The sequence below is a fragment of the Saccopteryx bilineata genome, chromosome 9 (genome assembly GCF_036850765.1).
Source record: "Saccopteryx bilineata isolate mSacBil1 chromosome 9, mSacBil1_pri_phased_curated, whole genome shotgun sequence".
Classification (NCBI taxonomy): Eukaryota; Metazoa; Chordata; class Mammalia; order Chiroptera; family Emballonuridae; genus Saccopteryx; species Saccopteryx bilineata.
The window spans coordinates 32897335-32917631 of NC_089498.1; the positions used below are offsets into that span (position 1 = coordinate 32897335).

The 20297-nt window shown below is 44.2% G+C and overlaps 1 protein-coding gene across 1 annotated transcript in view; it reads left to right on the forward strand.

Moving 5' to 3' along the window:
- CDH13 (cadherin 13) overlaps window positions 1-20297 on the forward strand; it is a 1138640-nt gene that overhangs the window by 860292 nt on the left and 258051 nt on the right. The window contains exon 7 of the mRNA XM_066242281.1: window positions 8443-8621. Coding sequence (XP_066098378.1) covers window positions 8443-8621 — 179 coding nt within the window. The remainder of the gene's footprint in view (window positions 1-8442; window positions 8622-20297) is intronic.

Genomic DNA, 20297 nt, shown 5'->3' on the forward strand with positions numbered 1-20297 from the left:
GCTGCCAGAGAAGCTAGGACATCTACTATCTCAGTCGGCAATGTGGACAGCTAAAATCAGGGTTATATTTCTAAAGAAGAAAGGAAAAAGGGGTACTACATAGCAACTCACAGTCTGAGCCATAGTCCCTTTAGCAAAATAGGGTTCCAGTATTGGTTCATTGGGTAACTAGCTGTATGGCCTTCACAGTCTTCATTTCCTCATCTGTACAATGGGCTTAACAATATAACATACCCTCCTGGGGTTAATATAGGATCAAATAATGCATGAAACAGGTATTGCATATTTATATCAATGTGTCTCTAATGCCTCCTACATTGCTAGGTCCTGCAACCACATACGGGAACTTCCCTGTTCCAAAAGGGAGGTGGAAGGAAGAAGGGTGAACGGTTTAGAGTGGATGAGCCACGTTTTTTAGGTTGTAATCTATCACCAGAGGACACGTCAGCAGCATTTTAGCTCGTGTCTTTGGGATAAAGAATTGGCTCCACTGACAGTGAAAGTCAAAGTTTGAAAACTGGTGGTGAGCCTTGGACCAAAGTCCGCCATAACCTGTTCTGCTCGGCTTTTTTAGTTCCACTCAATGATCTTTTATTTCTTAAATTTGAACTAGTATCTAACATATGATCATCTTACAGTTTATACAAAAATCCAAATTCCTATGTTTTGGGTTTTTTTTCTTGTAAAATCAAAAGTTCTTGTTTTCCCAGACTTGCATTTTAGAAATGCAGCAATTACCTGAGCTAAAACATAGCTGAACCTCTTCTGTTAAAGAATATGTTCCCTAAGATATCCTGCCCTAAGGCAGGACATGCATCCTCCTGTTTACCACAGCCCTCACCATCCTAACTGGGTTGGAGTCACTTTATTCATATAAGTTCCCTGTGTGGGCTTTGGGTGGGCATTTGGGCACCTCAATCCTGGCCCAACTCCCATGACCCCATTTTGGGAATAGGGCCAGACTCACACAGATAGGTCTGGGCTGTTGTCATGGGAAAGGAGGCCAAAGGTTATTGACATCTTCATTAAAACTCACATTATCAAGAACTTCCTGGGTCTAATACACAGCCTGACCACCATGTGAAAAATATGAGAGAATCTTTGTGCTGAAGAATAAGAATCCCTAGATAATTGGGGGATAGAGGGAAATGCCCCCAAAAGGAGCAATGGTGACAAAGCTAAATCTCCAAGGCTTTGCTTTAGGTCCAATCCTGCTTTCCTCCATCCCTCTTCCTCAAAGTCAGAGTGGAAGCACTTCTCTCTGTCCTCAGAGGCTTCCAGACAGGGCTTCCTAACAGTCTCCACACCCAGGGCAGAGAGCCAGCCTCTTTCTCCCGCCCACCACTGCCAGGAGAGTGTCTCAGCGATAAGCAGAAAAACTTCAAGTGAATTATGAGTAGTGGCTTCCGATTGGACACTCCCTCAAATGAAGATAAAGCAGGTCTGAAATGCTAATGTAGGTCAATGGGACAATAAGACATTATTTACGATTCATTGCATGGGTGACTTTTCAGGAATGCACACACTGCGGAGTGTGGGCTGTCTGTGGATACCTAGCAGATTGGTTTGGTTATCTTTTGTCAGCTAATCATTGGGCAGGTTTCCTTAGTTCCTGTATACACAGAAACATCGATGAGACCAGAGGAAGCTGGCTCATGCCTGCTTGCACTCAACTGGGATTTCCAGGCTTGTCTAGGGGAAGAAAGGAATTGTTTCCCTGCAGGATTTTAATTCATTCCTGCTCCTGTAGATCCTGAGTGTGAACTAGTATCAGTTGAACTCTAAGTGATATTTTGCTCACCATCATCGCACACAGCAGTGGGTCCCCCCAGAACTAAGTTGCAAATTGTGGCAGTCAATAAAAATAACAATAAAACTTACATCTCTTGAATGTTTACAATTGCCTAGGTATTGGACTTTATATTCATTAATTTATACTTCCTGAATAGGAACAGTATCACCCCCAACGGGGAGAAAATGGGTGCTTAGGGAAAACATTGAAAAGATTAGATGTTACAATGGTTTGTGGCCCTCCAACAGGCCATAGTACATACATAGATATACAGAAAATCTATTGAGGGGAGTGGCAAGTACAGAAAAAAAGGGGTCTTAAAAGATTCCTGGTGGGTTGATGATGAAAAAATAAAGGTTGAAAAACGCTGCATGAATTCATTCAATGCCCACAACAGCCCATTAAGGAAGGTGGGGTTTTGTAAATGAAAATCTTGTGGTTTAGTGCAGTAAAGGAATTTGTCCAAGGATGCCCGGCTGCCAAATGCTGAGGCCAGGATTTTAAATGAGCCCACATCCTGACGGTGCCTCTAACACGCTTCTGCCTTGAATTTGCACACTTAGCACTCTCTCTTCACTGTTAAGGACCGTCAGGAGAGAACTGAGTTGCGTGCACCTGCTCAGTCTGAAGGCAACCCCAGATCGCTGTGACTGGTGATGGGTTGAATGTTCTAGCGATGGTCTGTGTCCTCGGCCACTAAAGTTGCATTCACAACAGTTCTCATGTCTGTGCTCTGATGGCCATGGCCATGAGATGTATAATATCTGTATCTAAAAAGCAGACTTGGTCTGTAGGGTGACAAACTCATTCTGGTTTGCCCAGGATTGTCCTGGAATCCCCTCAGTCCTGGACAAACTGGCTGTATTGTGATCCCACGTCCCAAACCGTCAGATTGGGCATTTGGAATCAAAGTGCCCAGAATACCTTCAACCTAAAGCAGGGGTCCCCAAACTACGGCCCGCAGGCCGCATGCGGCCCCCTGAGGCCATTTATCCGGCCCCCACCGCACTTCTGGAAGGGGCACCTTTTTCATTGGTGGTCAGTGAGAGGAGCATAGTTCCCATTGAAATACTGGTCAGTTTGTTGATTTAAATTTACTTGTTCTTTATTTTAAATATTGTATTTATTTCAGTTTTGTCTTTTTACTTTAAAATAAGATATGTGCAGTGGGCATAGGGATTTGTTCATAGTTTTTTTTTATAGTCCGGCCCTCCAACGGTCTGAGGCACAGTGAACTGGCCCCCTGTGAAAAAAGTTTGGGGACCCCTGACCGAAAGGATCCTCCGGTGAAACTTAGTTTCAAATTAGCAGCAGTCCAAGTATAATAGATACAACCCAAGATACTTCTGTGTTCCTCTCCCCTGGGGAGTGTGTTCAGGTGCCAATGGTCTCAGGCTTTCTTCTAGGGTGGGACCAATAAACACAGGAGTTAGCTATGCAACACAGTATCCGTGGTCACATCTTCTTTCTAGTAACTTTGAGGCACATCTCTTAGATCACTGTTTTTCCACTGCCAGTCTATACTCTTCATACAACAGCAGGGGGGTTAACTATTTCTCCCACCAGCACGATATCTTTGGTGGACCAGCATGGGTCCATGGGCCGGCGATTAAAAACCACTCTCTTAGATAATTCAGTCACAGAGATCGGTGTTTGGGTAGCTTCAAAACACACTCCCTCCTCTCACAAATTTGATTTTTATGGCAATATGCCATTTCATTACATCCAAAGAGCTCACTCGGTGACATCTTCCATCTCTGCCCCTGTTGGTGTTGGTAGTACGCATCTCCCCGGAAAGATGCATCTGCTCAGACTGTCCTATCAGAAATCCAGTGCCAAATAGAAACCTGAACATCCTTGTCTCAATCTATAATTTGATTATGGGAGTATGGTTTTTTGTTTCTTTTTAAGAGTCTGACACTTTTGATTATGTGAAGAAAACTTAGGATGAAGTCAAAGAAATTTCACGAGCAGAGCCTCTGGCACTGAGCCTCCCACTTGAGGCTGGCTGACCTTTCACAGAGGTTGAAAACAGCCCTTCGCCTTCAGATCTGCACTCCGCTTCTCAAAGGTGTGACTGTGCTTGAAGTCACGGGGCAGTAAAACTTCCACTTCACACACCAGCTTTCAAGGTCATGACACTAGGCAGCACTTCCCTTTAATCAGAGAAGCACAGCCAAGGAGAAGGGGTTATCTGACTAAGACAGAGCGACTGCAACTGTTGATCATTCTGTCGTGTTGGCGGCAGTGTCCTTCGACAAAAGAAAGTGACGGCCCGTCCTGAGACTTTCAACTAGAAGCTGGTAATTATTTTATTTTGCTTTGGAGGGGCCACTGCTAGTTCATCTGGATCTGGCTCTGGGAGTGACAGGGTGATTATCATTTATTGTGACACCCGGGAGAACATTGTGACAGGGGACGGAAATGCACTGTGTGGAGGACCCACACCCACGTCTATCGTATAATTACGATTTTTCTGCCATGGGGAAGTACACGTCGGCATGAGACGAGCGCTGGTGCCGGGCCACCGGGCTGGTGGAAATGAACAAGCCCTTCTCAGAGTCCAGCAGTGGGCTTAGGCGAGGGGTCGGGCACAGATGTCACCCATAGACAATTAGAGCAGTTGTCCTGCTGGACATTGCCCGGGGCTTGGAATTGGTGTATGACTGCTGAATCAGGTTTCAACAAGGACCTCCAAGGGGCCACAGAGAGCCCAGAGGAGGCAGTGAAGCATGCCCTGTTGTAAAAGATGTCCAGACAAGATTGTCCACTCTTTTCAGTAGACAAGTTATCCAGGGCTTCTGGTCATCAAGGAATAAGGCCAAGCTACTGTGAATTACGGGAATGCAATTCTACTCAAACAACATCGATAGAGGACCCACTATGTGTCAGATACCGAGCTTACAGCAATGAACCAAACCCAGTCTGTACTTCCCAAGAGCTCAAATTTGGGACTATGTGGCCCATGTTCTTTAACGGAAGAGGTTCAGCAGCAGAGCAGCTTGGGAAAAGCTGCAGGTTCTGCTCTCTTGGAGATATTCCGTATGCACCTGCTTGTTAGGGGCACGAAGAATCCTCCAAGAGGGGAGACCTGCTCACCTGGGGTTACTGCATGTTTCTAAGATTTGTTTCTCAGCTGAGCCCATGGAACCAGAGGTCCCTGCATGTCCGCTGTAGAACCTGGAAGTCTGAAATCATGTCACCCCCCAGGGGAGGGGCTGGCAAGAGCAGGGTATTGAACCCACCAAATGGACGGGGGCTCAGGACAGAGCCTTGGTCCTATAGGGGGATTGGAGTACCCCATGGAGAAGCAAGCAGTATAGACGTGTGTGTGTGTGCGCGCGCGCGTGCACATGTGTGCGCATGCACACACACGTGCGTCGAGTTCTGATCTTCGCAGCAGAAAGCCAAGTCTAGCACTGAGCCATGGGCAAGGCTAGCGGGAGACGGTGAGAGGCAGGGACACTGCAGGATAATGATCACACCAGGACGCATCTTACCAAACTGGGTTCCAAGTTCATACTTTAATTGTGAGCTCCCTCATCTGAGACCATTGCCTGCACTGCAGATTTGATAACCAAAGACATCCTCCTCAGAGCACTAACGTGCCAGGCACTATACCGAGTTCTTCACTGTATTATCCCATGAACTCTTTCAAGAACCAAGAAAAAAGTGTTAGTAATATCCTCATGTTGTAAATGGGAAATTGAGGTCCAGAGGTTTGAATAACCTGCCGAAATTCACAGTTAGTAAAGACCTGAACCCAGACACGTTACCTCGCAGTGATTTCCTTCCGTGCCGCAAACCTGTTTACATGGCGTAGGCACTATTTAGACTCACTCTGTTGGGGTGGGCCTCGGAAGTTAATCCAGGTTTGTACCCACATCTGGGTTAAGACAAAGGCAGGGCTTAAGACCAAGGTCATTTGCTTTCTACCAGTTTATTGAATTAAAAACCATTTCTGTGTAACCTTGGGAATATTCCAGGATAGCCTTTTATTATATCTTACTGTCAAATCTGTAAAAAAAAAACCAAAAAAGACATTATCAGTGAACTTCCTGGTGAAAACTGAAAATTCATCAACCAGAAAGGTTTTTTTTTTCCTTCCTCTAATTATTTTAATGCAAACCATGACAGCTGAAAGCCATGATGACTTCATTTTTATAGTGTTTTGCTTGTTTGTCTCTGACTTCAATTAAAGGCAGATTAAATAGGACACGGATTCCATCAATCAAGCACTCATTAGACATTAACAAAGTGCAAGGCATTGGGTCATGCATATTTAACCAGAGACTGCTCAGGGTGGACTCGATGGGGTCAAGGCCTCCTTCCACGCCTTTGGCCACAAAGACCTCCCTTAGCACGTCCCTGGGTGAGACTGTGGGCCTGTAAGCTGCCTCTGACTTCTGACGGAGACTTCCCTGAGAAGCCTGTTCCCTGGGCCAGGAAGGCAAGTTAGTGTCACTCTTCGTGTTAAACTGATAGGCCGGGAGTGGCCGCTGGACCACGGGGTTGGAGAGAACCCTGACTCCGCAGTGTGGCTTAATTGGAAACAGGGCGCCAACTGATTCGCTGGTGTTTTCTAGAGGCAAGGGGCAAGGTGAGGGGCTGCACAGGCCAAGAATGTTCTGTTCTGGCACTGGACCCTGAACTTTGCCAGCGACAGCTTCACGGAGAAACAAAGAAAGGCAAAGAAGCAAGGTGCGATGCATCTTGATGCATCTGCCTTCAAGGCGACATTGGTGAAATTAACTTAGACTGCTTAATAAATTGATCCAACCTTAGGGTGGTCAGAGTCCGCCTTGTTTCCCTGATCGATCAGACCTAATGGCCGATGATCTGATTCCGATCGTGGGGAAAAAGTCATCTGGCGCTAATGGTTTGAGAAGCACTGTTATACAAGCGAAAGGAATACTGGCACAGTGGCTGAGCTGGATAAATTCTATGTTTCCTGTAAGCTCCAATATTTGCTACATATGAATATTCCTGCAAGGAACAACAGGTGGTCTACTGCTTTTTGTCTCTTCCCAGTTTGGTTACACTTTGTCGGTCCAACAGCATTTGCAATCAGAAGGTGAGACTTTATATTCATAGATGACTAAACTGCCATGAAAAATATGGTTGGGCAAGTACCTTGAGCTAAATATGATGGCTCACAATGGCCAAGCCCATCAGGAAAAATGGTGCCTGATCCAGCTCTAGATCACGCTTCCATAAATGCTTATAATTATGATCCTTTTAAATTAAATTTTAATTGCAAAAGCAATATATTCACCTTGCAAAAAAAATGATCAAAACATTACAGACCGAGCCAAAATCCTCCCTCATCATCATACCAAATCCCAGTCCTCTCTCTCCTTTCCCCCGTTTTACCACCATAACCCACGTGAAATTCACCTGTACAGACCTTCTCCTGTGCACTTCCACACAAAAACCGTACCAGCAAAATAGATGCTTAAAAGTGTTGTGGGATTTTCTGGGCATCGGCAGGTTCATAAAACCGATACCAGGTTGTGGCTAACCTTCTTTCACCCGGTATTTCTCATTTACTACTCTTATCTTGGAGAGCCCTCCATCTTAGAACATATTAGATCTACAAGCTTTTTTAAACTACCACAAAATATTTCTCAGTGTGGGGTATACCGTCATTTTTTTTGCAACTCCTCTGTCATTGGACTGTTAGATTGTTTCCCAGCGTTTCACCAGGATGGATAATCCTGCCACAAACACCCTTGCAAAAACCCCTCGTGCGAGTGTTTCTCAAGGGCAGATGCCAAGAGGGTGAATGCATTTTTTTTTTATTGCTTGCTGCTCAGTTGTCCTTGAAAGCACCTATACCCATTCCCCCTCCTATCAGCTGTGTGTGAGCACGACCCCGTACCTGACACCCTTCTCAACCCTTGACATATCAAATAGTCCTCGTGTCACCCTCCTCTTTATATATTGTCTTTAGTTCAAAAGTGCCTTAGACGGTTTTGGCCGCCGCACAGACAGAACGCAATTAGCATTTGCCCACATTCCTTAACTGGAATATCTTTTCCCAGTGAGGCCCCTCTCGTTTACCTTGCTCCTGCCTCCACACCCCACCGGGGACCTCTTCTGAACCCCAGGTCAGATGAGGTTGTTCTCTGTGTTCGTAAATGCCCTCTCTCAATGCCCTCGATACGCTTTCTTATTCTTCCATTTTTGTATGCTATCTCTCATACCAATCTCTGACCTGCTGAACACCACGGGGCGTGGTGCCCTGCCTTTTTTGCATCCACTGTTTCTCCAGCACCCGGGGCAGGACCCCACACGTAGCAGACATTCAATAAGAGCTTTTAAAATGAAGGCCATTGTCATGGTGCCACATCCTCAATGGAATGAAAGTGAAATTGACCAGCATATATCAGCAGAGGGAAAAAATTAAGCTGTCAATCTGCTGAACGGCAAATATTTCTTTATTTCAGGTCTTTTCACATGATGGAGTGAGGAGGGAGGGGGGGGGGAGAAAAGCTAAAACATAACCAAACTGGAGAAATGCTGTCCATTTTTAATCTGGGAAGCAACTGTCATATCGCTTCATGGCCATTGCCCGGGTTGGGGGTCAGGGGCTCTTCCTGTCGCTGTCTCCGAGTGACGGTCTCCTGTCCTCTGTCCTGCCCGCTTAGGGACCACGGTGATGCGGATGACAGCCTTCGACGCGGATGACCCGGCCACAGATAATGCTCTCCTGCGGTATAATATCCGTCAGCAGACGCCTGACAAGCCCTCGCCCAACATGTTCTACATCGATCCTGAAAAGGGAGACATTGTCACCGTTGTGTCGCCTGCACTGCTGGACCGAGAGGTGAGCTGAAAGGCACACATCTTCATGAGAACCAAACGCGGCTCTCACACAAGGGACAAGGCTGGGCACAGACCATGGCACTTTATATAGTAGAGGTGGAAACGAGGTGTTGACCCATGGCCCGTGAAGAGAAATGGGGCTTTATGCAAACTAAAAAGACACGCTATAAAAAGCCATGTCATCTAGGATTATCTGCGTTCGTGTAAGCTGATGCCTCTGTTTCCTCAGCGACAGGGGCCTTAGTCATTGGGGACTCCTCTCCTTACCTTTCTGCCAGGATGCAGGAAGGAAGGGAGGAAGGAATGATGGGCAGGGAGGTGGCTGTGCTAGAGATCAGCGATGTTCTCCCCACCAGGGTTGGGTGGCTCCGGCCTCTTTTCTTTCTCAAACACTCTGCTGCCCAGACCTCTATGCTCCCTGGGATCTCTCTCTACCTTTGATATTTTCTGCCTTTGGGCTGTCTCTCTGAGACCTCCTCCATCGTCTAAGTCAGACGCCACACACAGGTGACACATTGGCCTCAGTCAGCCCATGCTCTTGCTCTTTGGGTCTTCCCAGGCTGTTTTAAAGTTTTCACATTTGTTTCCATGTCAGTCTGTTTAGATTTTATACATATATAAATATACTTTCAATTTCTAGCCTTTCTGAAAGTCAGAAATTCTGGAAATCTGAGGCCAGATTTCCACTTGTGGATAAATGGTAACAACGGATGTAACAGGTGGTGAAGCTGATGGCAGCTGTCCCGTTCAGGTAGCACCTGTGCATCTACCCCAAGTCTGACCCCTCCTACATGTGCCTCCTGGCCCTGCCCTCTCCCCTGAGTTCTAGGTCTGTCCTGTAGCCCACCACAGACTACCTTCAGTAGGAAAGCCTCCTGATCCCTCAAACACAGCAAACCAAATCAACTTGGGGATTCCCGCCCATCCATCTACCCATCACCTGCCCTGCCCACCCCAAGCCTGCTCCCATCCTGAAGTTTTTGCTCCCAACATGGCTTCACCCCACAGGCTGAGTAACAACCTCGACCTTCCACGAGTAGCATCTGCCCTGCAGTAACCGCTGGGTTTTCCTGATGCGCTCTGTGCATATCCCTCCCCTTGGTGCTTCTGATTGAACATGCCTTGGGTCAGAAATGCCTCCTCTCCTCTCCTGCTTTCTGTGCGACAGCTTCTCATGAGATGCGGGGTTACAGACACTCCTCTACAGGGCCGTCCTCCTCCGCCTGCGTCTCCCTCAGTCCTGTTCTTTCTCTGATCTCTGCCTGCACCTACCTGCACCCATCCTGTGGCATTTTCCATGTGCTCCTTTAAGTTGTCAGCCGTCTCCTTAAAGAATATCCCCTCCCCCTTGGCCTAGACCTGTGCGTCCAATGCGGTAACCAGTAATCACAGGCAATTATTTAAATTTTAATTTTCAGGAATTGAAATTAAATGTAAAAAGATTCTCGGTCAGACCAACCAAGTATCAAGCACTCAGTAGCCTCATGTTGCTGGTAGCCATTGTATTGGCCAGAACAGATGGAGAATAGTGCCGTCCTCACAGACAGCTCTGTTGGACAGCACTGGCCTAGACGGCAAGTCACTTGAGAGCAGAGCCTGTGATCATGTGCGTGTTTGTGTCCCCATGGCCCAGCCTAGTGTGAGCACTCCTAAAACATGCTAATTAGATGGCTTCTGCATAAGGGCAAGAGTCAGTTGGAAATGACGCTAAGATTTTTACACTTGAGGAGTGGGAAAACAGTAGCTAGAAACATGAAATTATTGAAGAGGAGGGTGAGAGTGAAATTAGCATCAGAAGTATGATTGTCATCTGGAAAATGTGTTTCTAGTTAAAAATAGGAAAGCAAGAAAAGAAAGAACATTGAGTCAATTTCCTTAATTTTCTCTCCCATTCTCTTTCCAACCCTCCCTACTACATGGCGCCTGACTGCCAAATGATCTTCTTTGGAGGCAAGTAATGGCTTTCCAGTTCTCTGTCATCTACCCAGTATGTGTCTGCGCACGAACACACACACACACACACACACACACACACGCATGCACGCATATGCACACGCACCAGCTTTGCCAGACCCCTAATTCTCCCAAAAGGTACTTGGAAATTCTTGCAAGGGAAAGATAAAATGTAGCGATTTTTCCATCTCAGTTCTCTTTTTACTGATAGAAACTGTTTTGTGTGTCTCTCTTTATAAATCAAAGTGATAATGCAGCAAATTATTCGATTTTTTTAAGGTTTATTTTGGCGACAGATGTGTTTCAAGCTCATTATCTTTTCATTTGGGTTTTGGTTAAGTTGCAATGAGTACATAATTATGGGAGTTGAATTAAGCATTTCTAGCCACATTCATAAACAGCTCCAGAAAAAAGGAATAAATAGAAAAGACAAACACAATTTAACTGGAATTGGAAAATCAGTGGAAATGCATGAGGAGTGTCACTTTTCTGTGAGGGCTCCCAGAGTTCAGTGCTGACCCAGGCAACTGCAACAGAGGACACGTCCCTGGATTTAGGTGGGCATTGTCTGTCCATTCGTGCCACGGTAGCTGCTTGGTGGCAAGTTTGCTGAAGGATGAAACGCGACTCCGACTCACTCATCTTTAAAGGGACGGAACTTGCACATCAGACAGACTTCCAGCCGGGTTCCCCGCGGTTTGCAATGTTTCCTCTCACTAAGCCCTTCCTGCGGTCGCTGTGCACATGTTCCCTCAGCAGGACTGTGCAGTTATTTGTCATTATTTCTGGAGACCTGCTGAGTAAGCATCCTGTCTTAGATGTGGCTTCAGATGTCCACCTCTGGGTCACCTGGGCAGAATACTTAACACAGATTTGTGCACTATCCCTTGTCAAGGAAATACTCCACTGGGAGAGCGCTACGCACTTTGTGTGATTCCCGTCTTCACTCACTCAAATAGCGTGTTTGGTGTTGAATATTTTAAGCGTCAACAAATAGGTCAGGGACCCCTGTAAAGCTGGAGCCCCTGAGATTGTACAATCAGTTTGCTCCCCTCCAGCCCCACCTTGTTGGCAGTGGAGGCTCTGGAAACCCGCTTGCTGGTTGGCTGACGTGTACTCAATGGATAGGATGTAAATTTTTTACTTCGATTTTCCATTTACCTTTCCTCTCATGAGTATTTCAGAGAGTCGGCAGGCTCTCTTCTCCCGGAACCCGCCTGTGCACCCTCCCTGCCTTTCATGTCTTTACCTTGTAATAAAGCTTGTCAGTGAGGACAGCCAAGGACACAATGATCTTTTTCTAATTTATTTTTTAGTTATATTTTACATACAATATTATATTTTATTAGTTTCAGGTGTACAATATAGTGATTAGACAATTATATACCTTATGAAGTGATCACCCCGATAAGTCTAGTATCAGTCTAATGGAATCCATGGTTATTACAGCGTTACTGACTGTATTTCCTGTGCTGTAGTTTACAGCCCGTGACTGTCTTTATAACTGGCAACTTACACTTCTTAGTCTCTTTCACCTTTTTTGTTCATACCCCTTCCCATCTGGTGACAGTCAGTTTATTCTCTGTATCTGTGCATTTGTTTCTGTTTTGTGTGTTTCTTTATTTTGTTTTATAGATTCCACATATAAATGAAATCATATGGTATCTGTCTTTCTCTGACTGACCTATTACACTGAGCATAATACCCTCTAGATGCATCCATGCTGTCACAAATGGCAAGATTTCTTTTTTTTTAATGACTGAGTAATATTCTATTATGTGTGAGAATGTGTGTGTGTGTGTGTATGTCAGATCTCTACACATTCATTTGTTGATGCATATTTAAGTTGCTTCAATATCTTAGCTATTGTAAATAATGCTGTAATGAACATAGGGGTGCACATATCTTTTTGAATTAGTCTTTTGGATTACTCTGAATAAATACCCAGAAGTGGGATTTCTGGCTCATATGGTAATCCTATTTTTAATTTTTGAAGAACCTCCCTGCTGTTTTCCGTAAGGATAATATGTGGCCCTTTTGATTGTTGCCCTTCCTTCTTCCCACCCTCACTCCCCAGGATGTCCCGTGAGACCAACTGAGGCAGGTGCCCTCTCTGATCTCTCCACACTCCCAGGAGGAAAGGGGCTCAATCCCGCTTGTTCTCTGACATAGTCCCGTCCTTAGCACATGTGAGATGCTAAAAAAAAACATTGTGTTGAGGGATGGAAAGAGGGGGAGAGTGGCAGGCAGCATGTCGTGTGTGACCCTCTGTGCACAGGCAACTGTCTGGCAGGGACACAAAGGTCCAGATCAGCTGACCCTGCTTCTCTTCATTTCCTGATGTGTTGGGGGTGGTGCGGCCTCTGGACCCGGAGTGCATGCAGGAGAAGGACCTCCCTATCTTACCCCTCTGGGCAGCATGAAAATGCTAGGAGGCAGCCCACCCACTTTCTCCACTTCTGAGGAACCATAACTGACCCCTTCCCGCTCTCCAAACCATGATCATCAGCTGACTTGGCTGCCCATTCAGCAGGCCAGCAGTATGCCATCGAGTGAGTGGGCTGAGAAGAGAATTCTTGAGATGGCCCTCCTCCACTGAGCCATGACCTTGAGGAGGATACCAGGACTCTGTGGAAAATGACGTGGACAGAGGAAGTGACAGTGGTCAGCTCCAGCTTCCCCCCAAATGGGTGCATTGATAGGCACCATGATTCAGGAGTCCTCTGGGGCAGTACCATTGACCAAGCTCCTGCTTTGAACAGGGAACCCCCTAGGGATGTGTAGCCTAAAAAGGGGAAGTTCAGAGGGAACAGGAAGGTGGTCTTTGTGTTTAGGGAGGACTGGTCTATGGAAAGAAAAGGTGGACTTGTCCTGATTGGCTACCACATGGTGAGAAGTGAAATCAATAGGGCAGTGGTTCTCAATCTTACTGAGGAATTTTAGAAACCTGTGCTCCAGAGGAGGCCTGGATCCATAAAATCAGCCTCAGGCACAGGCACCAGTAGTTTAAAACAAAAACAATAACAACAAAAACAGTAGATTCAAATGTGTAGCAATTTAGAGACTCCCCTTTGGAGATCATGTTTCAATGTACATACTTGAGACTCAGGAGTGGCTGTCTAGTGTCAGAACCCTGACACCGTCATTTATTTGGTTTTTACCTCGGTGACTATATTAGTTTCCTAGGATTTCTATAATAAAGTACCACAAACCAGGTGGCTTAAAACAACAAAAAATTTTTTCTATCACTGCTTGAAGGTCAGAGTCTGAAATCCAGGTGCTGTAGCCTCTGGGGTAGGAGCCTTCCTCGCCTCTTCTGGCTTCCAGTAGTTGCCAGCAATCCTTGACGTTTCTTGGCTTGTAGATTCATACTGCATGCAGTCTCTGCCTCCATCCTCCCATGGCCTTGCTCTGTCTCTGTCTGACACTGTCTTCCCTCTATGCATGTCTGTGTCTTCTTATAAGATACCAGTCAGATTAGGACTCGTTCTAATGACTTCATCTTCACTTGGTTATGTCTGCAAAGACCCTGTTTCCAAATGCCACTCTCACAGGTATTGGGGATTAGGACTTCATATCTCTGGGTGGAACACAACTCAACCTATAACAGTGAGTATTGAGTTAGTTGACTTCTCTGTGCCTTACATGTTCATCTTTAAAATGGAATATCAGCACCTACCTCAAATAAATTGTTGGTGAGGATCAGATCTATCAAAATATACAAAGCATGTTGTCCATTCTAAATAATATGAGTTATTGTAATTATCTTTCTCTGTTGCAACGTGGGTAGCGAGTTGCCCCTTATGGGATGTAGTCAAACCTGGATTGTCCTTGGTAGGATGTCACAGAAAAGATTCAGTTAACCAGAAAATGTTATATCCAACCTTGAGACTATAGTTATTCAAAACACTCACAAAATACCTTCAGTGTGCAATTGACTCTGCAGGATGCTCCCAGGGAGTGTCAGTTCCCCACCAGGCCAGCTGTGTGACCTTGGACAAGTCATTTAACCTCAATAAGCCCATTTCCTCATCAGTAATGACTATGATAACTATTCGTGTTACCAAAGTTAATGCCATGTAAATAATAGGCACTCAGTAAAAATTTGTTGGAAAGATGGTTGAATAGAGGGATGCATGGATGCATGGATGGACCAATGAATGATCTGAGCTCCTTCAGTTTGTATAATCTAACAGTTAATCTAAGAAGTTACTGCAAGAGCCACATTCTAGCATGGGTAAGTTCAAGAGGAAAAAATGTTATTTTAGTTGAGAGCTTAGTCGTGCCCTTGTATAATCATCCGGTAATCGGATTTATTTGCCTTAGACCTACCTTGTGTCAGGAAGTGCACTAGGTTCTAAAAACTACCAGGGAACAGGGTGAGCATGAGGATCTGTGTCCCTTGCTTAAATGTTTGGAGAAAATAAAAGCCATATATCCTACTAAACAAAATTGGGTTCATTTGGGGCACTGTTTTATTCTTTTCTATAACCATACTCAACCCCTCATTCTGACAGCTCCATGTTTTTAAACTATGCCTGTCTGCTCTACAAAATAAAATCAAATAAAGTCCCTAATGCGTGATAAATGGTTTATTTAGTTGATCATCTTAGCCACTAGACTGAAATTCATCCACTGAAATCTGCCAACTTTTCTAACATAGCCACAATTTGCAATAACTCAGAGTAACTAATGTTCAGTTTTTTTCCCTTCTTTTTCTTTCTTTCATTCCCTTTTTTTTTTTTTACAATTGAGAAGTTTCTTAAAGAGGCTGTTAAAGTTCCATCTTAACTCTTGAACTATGTGAGTGTCCTTAGCCTTTTTAAGGAGTCTGAGCTGAGTACTTTGCTACCTTTGTTTGAATTCACCTTTATCTTATATCTTATTATATGTTATCTTCCTGATCATCTAGGGAAAGTGATAGCCTACCCATAAAAATGTACATACAATAAAAGGTGTGAGGACTGTGAATGTAATTTATTTTCTATTTTTAGCTGGTAAAAGATTTTCTGAAACTTTATAATGCCCCCAATTTCTAAGCCAAATGTGAAAACGAAGAGAATTTCCTTCCTTCTTTCCATGGTAAGTGTCACATGAGGGCTTATTTTTAGATTTATGTGCATTTATTTGCTATGAGAGATTTAGGAGTCCTTGAATATGTCAGAAAAGAAAACTGTAGAAGGTTAGGGGAAACAGCTCATGCAAAATAATCAATGAAATTGGATGTGTCGCTGCAAGTCAAAAGAACTATGTGTTTGGGCAAGATAGCTTAAGTTAAACTATCATCACATAGGGCGCATCTCTAGAAATACTTAAGATGTCTATGAAAATGATATCAAGTCAAGCTGCCTGAAAATAAAATAATAGTAATAAAGCAGCGATTTTCAAGCTTTTTCATCTCATGGTACACATAAACTCATCACTAAAATTCCGCAGCACACCAAAAAGTTACGTATTTTGCCGACCTGACAAAAAAAAAGAGGTATAATTTTGATCAATTCACACAGGACGACTATTGTTGTATTGGCTGTTGTCATTTTTTAACTTGACAATCTAAGGTAAAAAAAGCTCAGTACACCTGGCTAAATAGTCAGGTACTGCACCCTTTAAAAATTCCTGTGGCACACCAGTTGAAAATCGCTGGAATAAAAAATAGCATTTCTTTCATGTCTTGAATGAAAGCTGTGAGTAGTCATCATACGCTCAGGAAAATAAATGTTTTCAGCCGCTCTGATCTAATGCTAATACTTTTCTTATTATCATCATGTTTAAAACATTGGCAGTAATTACACACAATTCAATCATGCTGTCAGGAATATCCTCTCTCTTTGTTTTGGTGGGTGGGACTAGAATTATTTAGACCGAAGCATCCTCACCATTTCTGCGAGGTATTTACTCATAAATATTTTTGTTGCAATAATTTTCTCCATCTTTTATATCATGTGCTGCAGAGAAAATGGAGGGGAGTGGAAAGTAGATGTAAATAAACTTTTATTATTTTTAGAATAACGCATTATCCTTGCAAACGAAACACAGATGGTGAACCACCCTGTGTGAATCGCGCTTGCTCTGTTGTGTCTGCGAGGAAAATGAGAAGGGATGTTCCTAAGGCGGGATGCTAAGCCCTGGCCTCCTGCAGGTGGCAGTGGGGTGAGAGGGGGGAGAGCAGGGCGTTACCTTGTGGCCTTCTTCACTCCTCCATTCTGGAGAAATCCTAGCAGGAGAGCTTGAGGAGTCTCAGAGCTCTGTTGGTGACTCTGACCATCTCCCCACACCTCCAGGTTTGGCCTCTCAGCCCATGAAAGTGAGGGCTGTGTCTGGTCGCCTAGTATGGCCTCATCTTAGCTGAAACCTCGCCTGAGAGTCATGGGACAGAAGCACGGGGGCTGGCGTTAGACTCTATGGATTCAGAGCTACCTCCACTTCTTATCAGACGTGAGAACTTGGGCCGGTCACTTCACCTCTCTAAGCCTCAGTTTCTTCGTCTGCCACGTGAGGATCATCATACACCCGATCTCCTAGACTTCTCAGGAAGATTAAATAAGATATGCCACCCTGTATATAGCTGTAGATGTCAGTTCTTTTTATGATGGGCAACGAAGTTGAAGAAGGAGCGTGAAGGAAGGGCATTTATACTCTGTCTACACAGCAGATGATCGGGTAGGCTCTTGGTGTTCAGCGAAACACTGAGGTAACTGAGCTGCCAAAATTCAGGGACAGATGTTGACACACATGTATCGAGCACCTACCAGTGTTTGCTGCATCCATGGCACAGTGCTGGACATCAGGGTGCAAAGACCGAGCTGCCTGGTGAGGAGGTAAAGCAGATGTGTTCATAGCAAATGCCCCCAAATATGTGCTGTTTGTGAGGCCTTGACAGATGAATGGAAACCTGCAATATAGAAGTGGAGGGAAGGGCATCATTGGGAGAGGAACAGCATGAGCAAAGGCATAGCACATCCATATGTTGCTGGAAGAAAGACCAAGGAATTGATTGCCTAGAAAAGGCAGGGAGTTGATACAAGATTACAAAGGGTTTCAAATCTCATCCTGCAGATTATGGGTCTATCCCACTGTACATAGAATACCACCAACCATAGTTAACCATTAAACACAGCTCTGTTAAACACAGTGTTCTCGGAGCTGGGACTTGGAGAGGAAGCTGGCCAGTGAAAGGAGAGATCAGTAGGAGAGCAAAGTTATGGGGAGGCAGACAGAATGCTTGGTGAATGATGAGTTCTGGTTCCCAGGTTTCTAGCCTCCTCGAGGCTAGAAATGTGAAATGAAGGGTTACCACTTGAATCTAATTTCCCTAAGTTAATTAGATTAGTGGACAATTACCTATTTTGTATCTTTTGTTCTTGTGCATCTTAAAGAATTAGACAATCAGTAGTTACTTGGCACATGTTGAATCAAGAGGCACAACTTTGTCATTAAGAGAGGTTCGTCCTTTTGGATTTTACAAATGTTAAATTTTCTAAACTGTTTCTTTTTTTTTTCTTTCTCTGTGTTTTTATGTGTTAAAATAAGGGTGATAGTGATTTAGATTACTTCCATTGTTCTGTCATTTTAAACCTCTCCATCTTCTTTTATGTAGAGTACCCTATAAAAATGAAGACGTTTTTCTTTTTTGGAAAGAAAGTTTCTTTAGAGAGCAGTTTATTTCCCTTTATCAGCCAAGAACTCTGATTAGCTTGTTAAGACGTGTTTTACTTCACAGACAGAATTTTCCAGCCACTGTGCTGAAATAACATTCTAAATCCCAGCCCCGTGAAGTCCTAGCCAGAGAGATGCCCTCTAATTTAGAAATGCCGTCTAGTTCAGTTCTGACCTTGAACTGGTGGAGAAAATAAGGAAAAGCTTTGCTTCTACCATATTGAGAACAACCATTATTTTTTAAAAAGTTGGTTGAGAGGCTTTTGAAAGCAGCTATTTCTAACTTACCTTTAATACACTTGGCTTCTAGCCAGAACCGGGGCTATTACAACAGCTGTGGGACCCTTCCACTGTTAAGCATTTTAAGGAAAGATGACCAGAAGCTAGAACAGTCAGCTTAAGGCAAGCTAGCAATACGATTTCAAGACCTGATGGTGTCCCAAAGTGAATCAGATGCACATTTCTTTCCATTTTGTTTTAAGTGGGTATCTCATTGGCTCTGCTTTTTAATCGGATATAAGTTTGTTGATAATATTACATTCAACTTTATTGGCTATATGGCACTACGATGTCACTTTCAACAATAAAAGGACTTCAAATTGTGGAATCATCTATTAGATTAGAGGTAAGCATTGTTTATCTTTAAGGGCCAGATTTCTAAATGTTTAGGTTTTGTGGGTGAAGAGGCAAAATTGAGAATATTGTGTAGGTACTTCCATTTAAATGTAACCATTTGTAAAAAAAAAGAAAAGAAAAAGAAAGAAAGAAAGAAAAGTAAAAGGCATTTTTAGCTGATGAGCCATTAAAAAGCAGACAGTGGGCTGGATTTGGCCCATGGGCCTTCGTGGGCCAACACTGATCTATTAAATCATCGGTCAGAATGGTCAAATAGTGCAGTTTCATCTGTTGATTGATGCATGTAGTCACATGTCTGTATCTGAGGTCCACCCTCAAAATATTGATCACACTTACTAATCACATTGGAAGTTGGAATGCAGGAACAGGAAATAGGTCATGAGTGATGGGGCTGTTTTTGTTTTGTTTTGTTTTTTGGTTTGTTTTTTATTTTTGTCACAGCTGGCCATTCCCCATGATTAAGAAACAGATACTTTCAGACACTTGTTAATTCTAAACTCAAAATTTGGTTACAATAATTAAAGCAACTAGTTCAATCCAAAAGTAATAAAACAAAGCCCTGTGTAGACAGACATACACTCAGTACTGGGTGGACCCGTTTGGAATGACCATCTCTGTTACCGGAGTGCCCTGAGAGCAGGAAAAGCAGGCCGTGAGAGGACCCAGAGGCGGGGAGGGGACACTGGCCAGGTGAGAGAGCTCTTCCCTGCACTCAGTCTGCAGCCAGATGACATTGTTCTCAAAAACCCTGTGATTCTGGGAACGTTGGTCTTGAGTAACCAGTAGCCATAACTAGGGTTTTTCCACGTCATTTTAAATAACCTCTGACATCACCATTATCACTCCAGAAAGCTCCACGGTCTGAAAGGAAGTACCATACTGTAGAGAACAAGCCTCCCTATGTTAGAACTGTGTCTTAGTTTCTTCACCTGTAAAATGGGAACCACAACAGTGCCTCCGTCAAAGGGCTATTGTGAGGATTAAATGAGTTAATGCAGTGTGTTCGTAAAGTCATGGTGCACTTTTGACCGGTCACAGGAAAGCAACAAAAGACGATAGAAATGTGAAATCTGCACCAAATAAAAGGAAAACCCTCCCAGTTTCTGTAGGATGATGTGGCAGCATGTGCGCATGCACAGATGATGACGTAACACCGTGTAAACAGCGGAGCAGCCCATGGCCATGCCAGTTGAGATGTGGACGGTACAAAGGAAAGTTCAGTGTGTTCTGTGGTTCACTAAATTCGAATCCGTGACGAAAGTGCAATGTGAATATCGGCACGTTTATAACGAAGCACCACCACATAGGAATAACATTACTCGGTGGGATAAGCAGTTGAAGGAAACCAGCAGTTTGGTGGAGAAACCCCGTTCTGGTAGGCCATCAGTCAGTGACGAGTCTGTAGAGGCTATACGGGATAGCTACCTAAGGA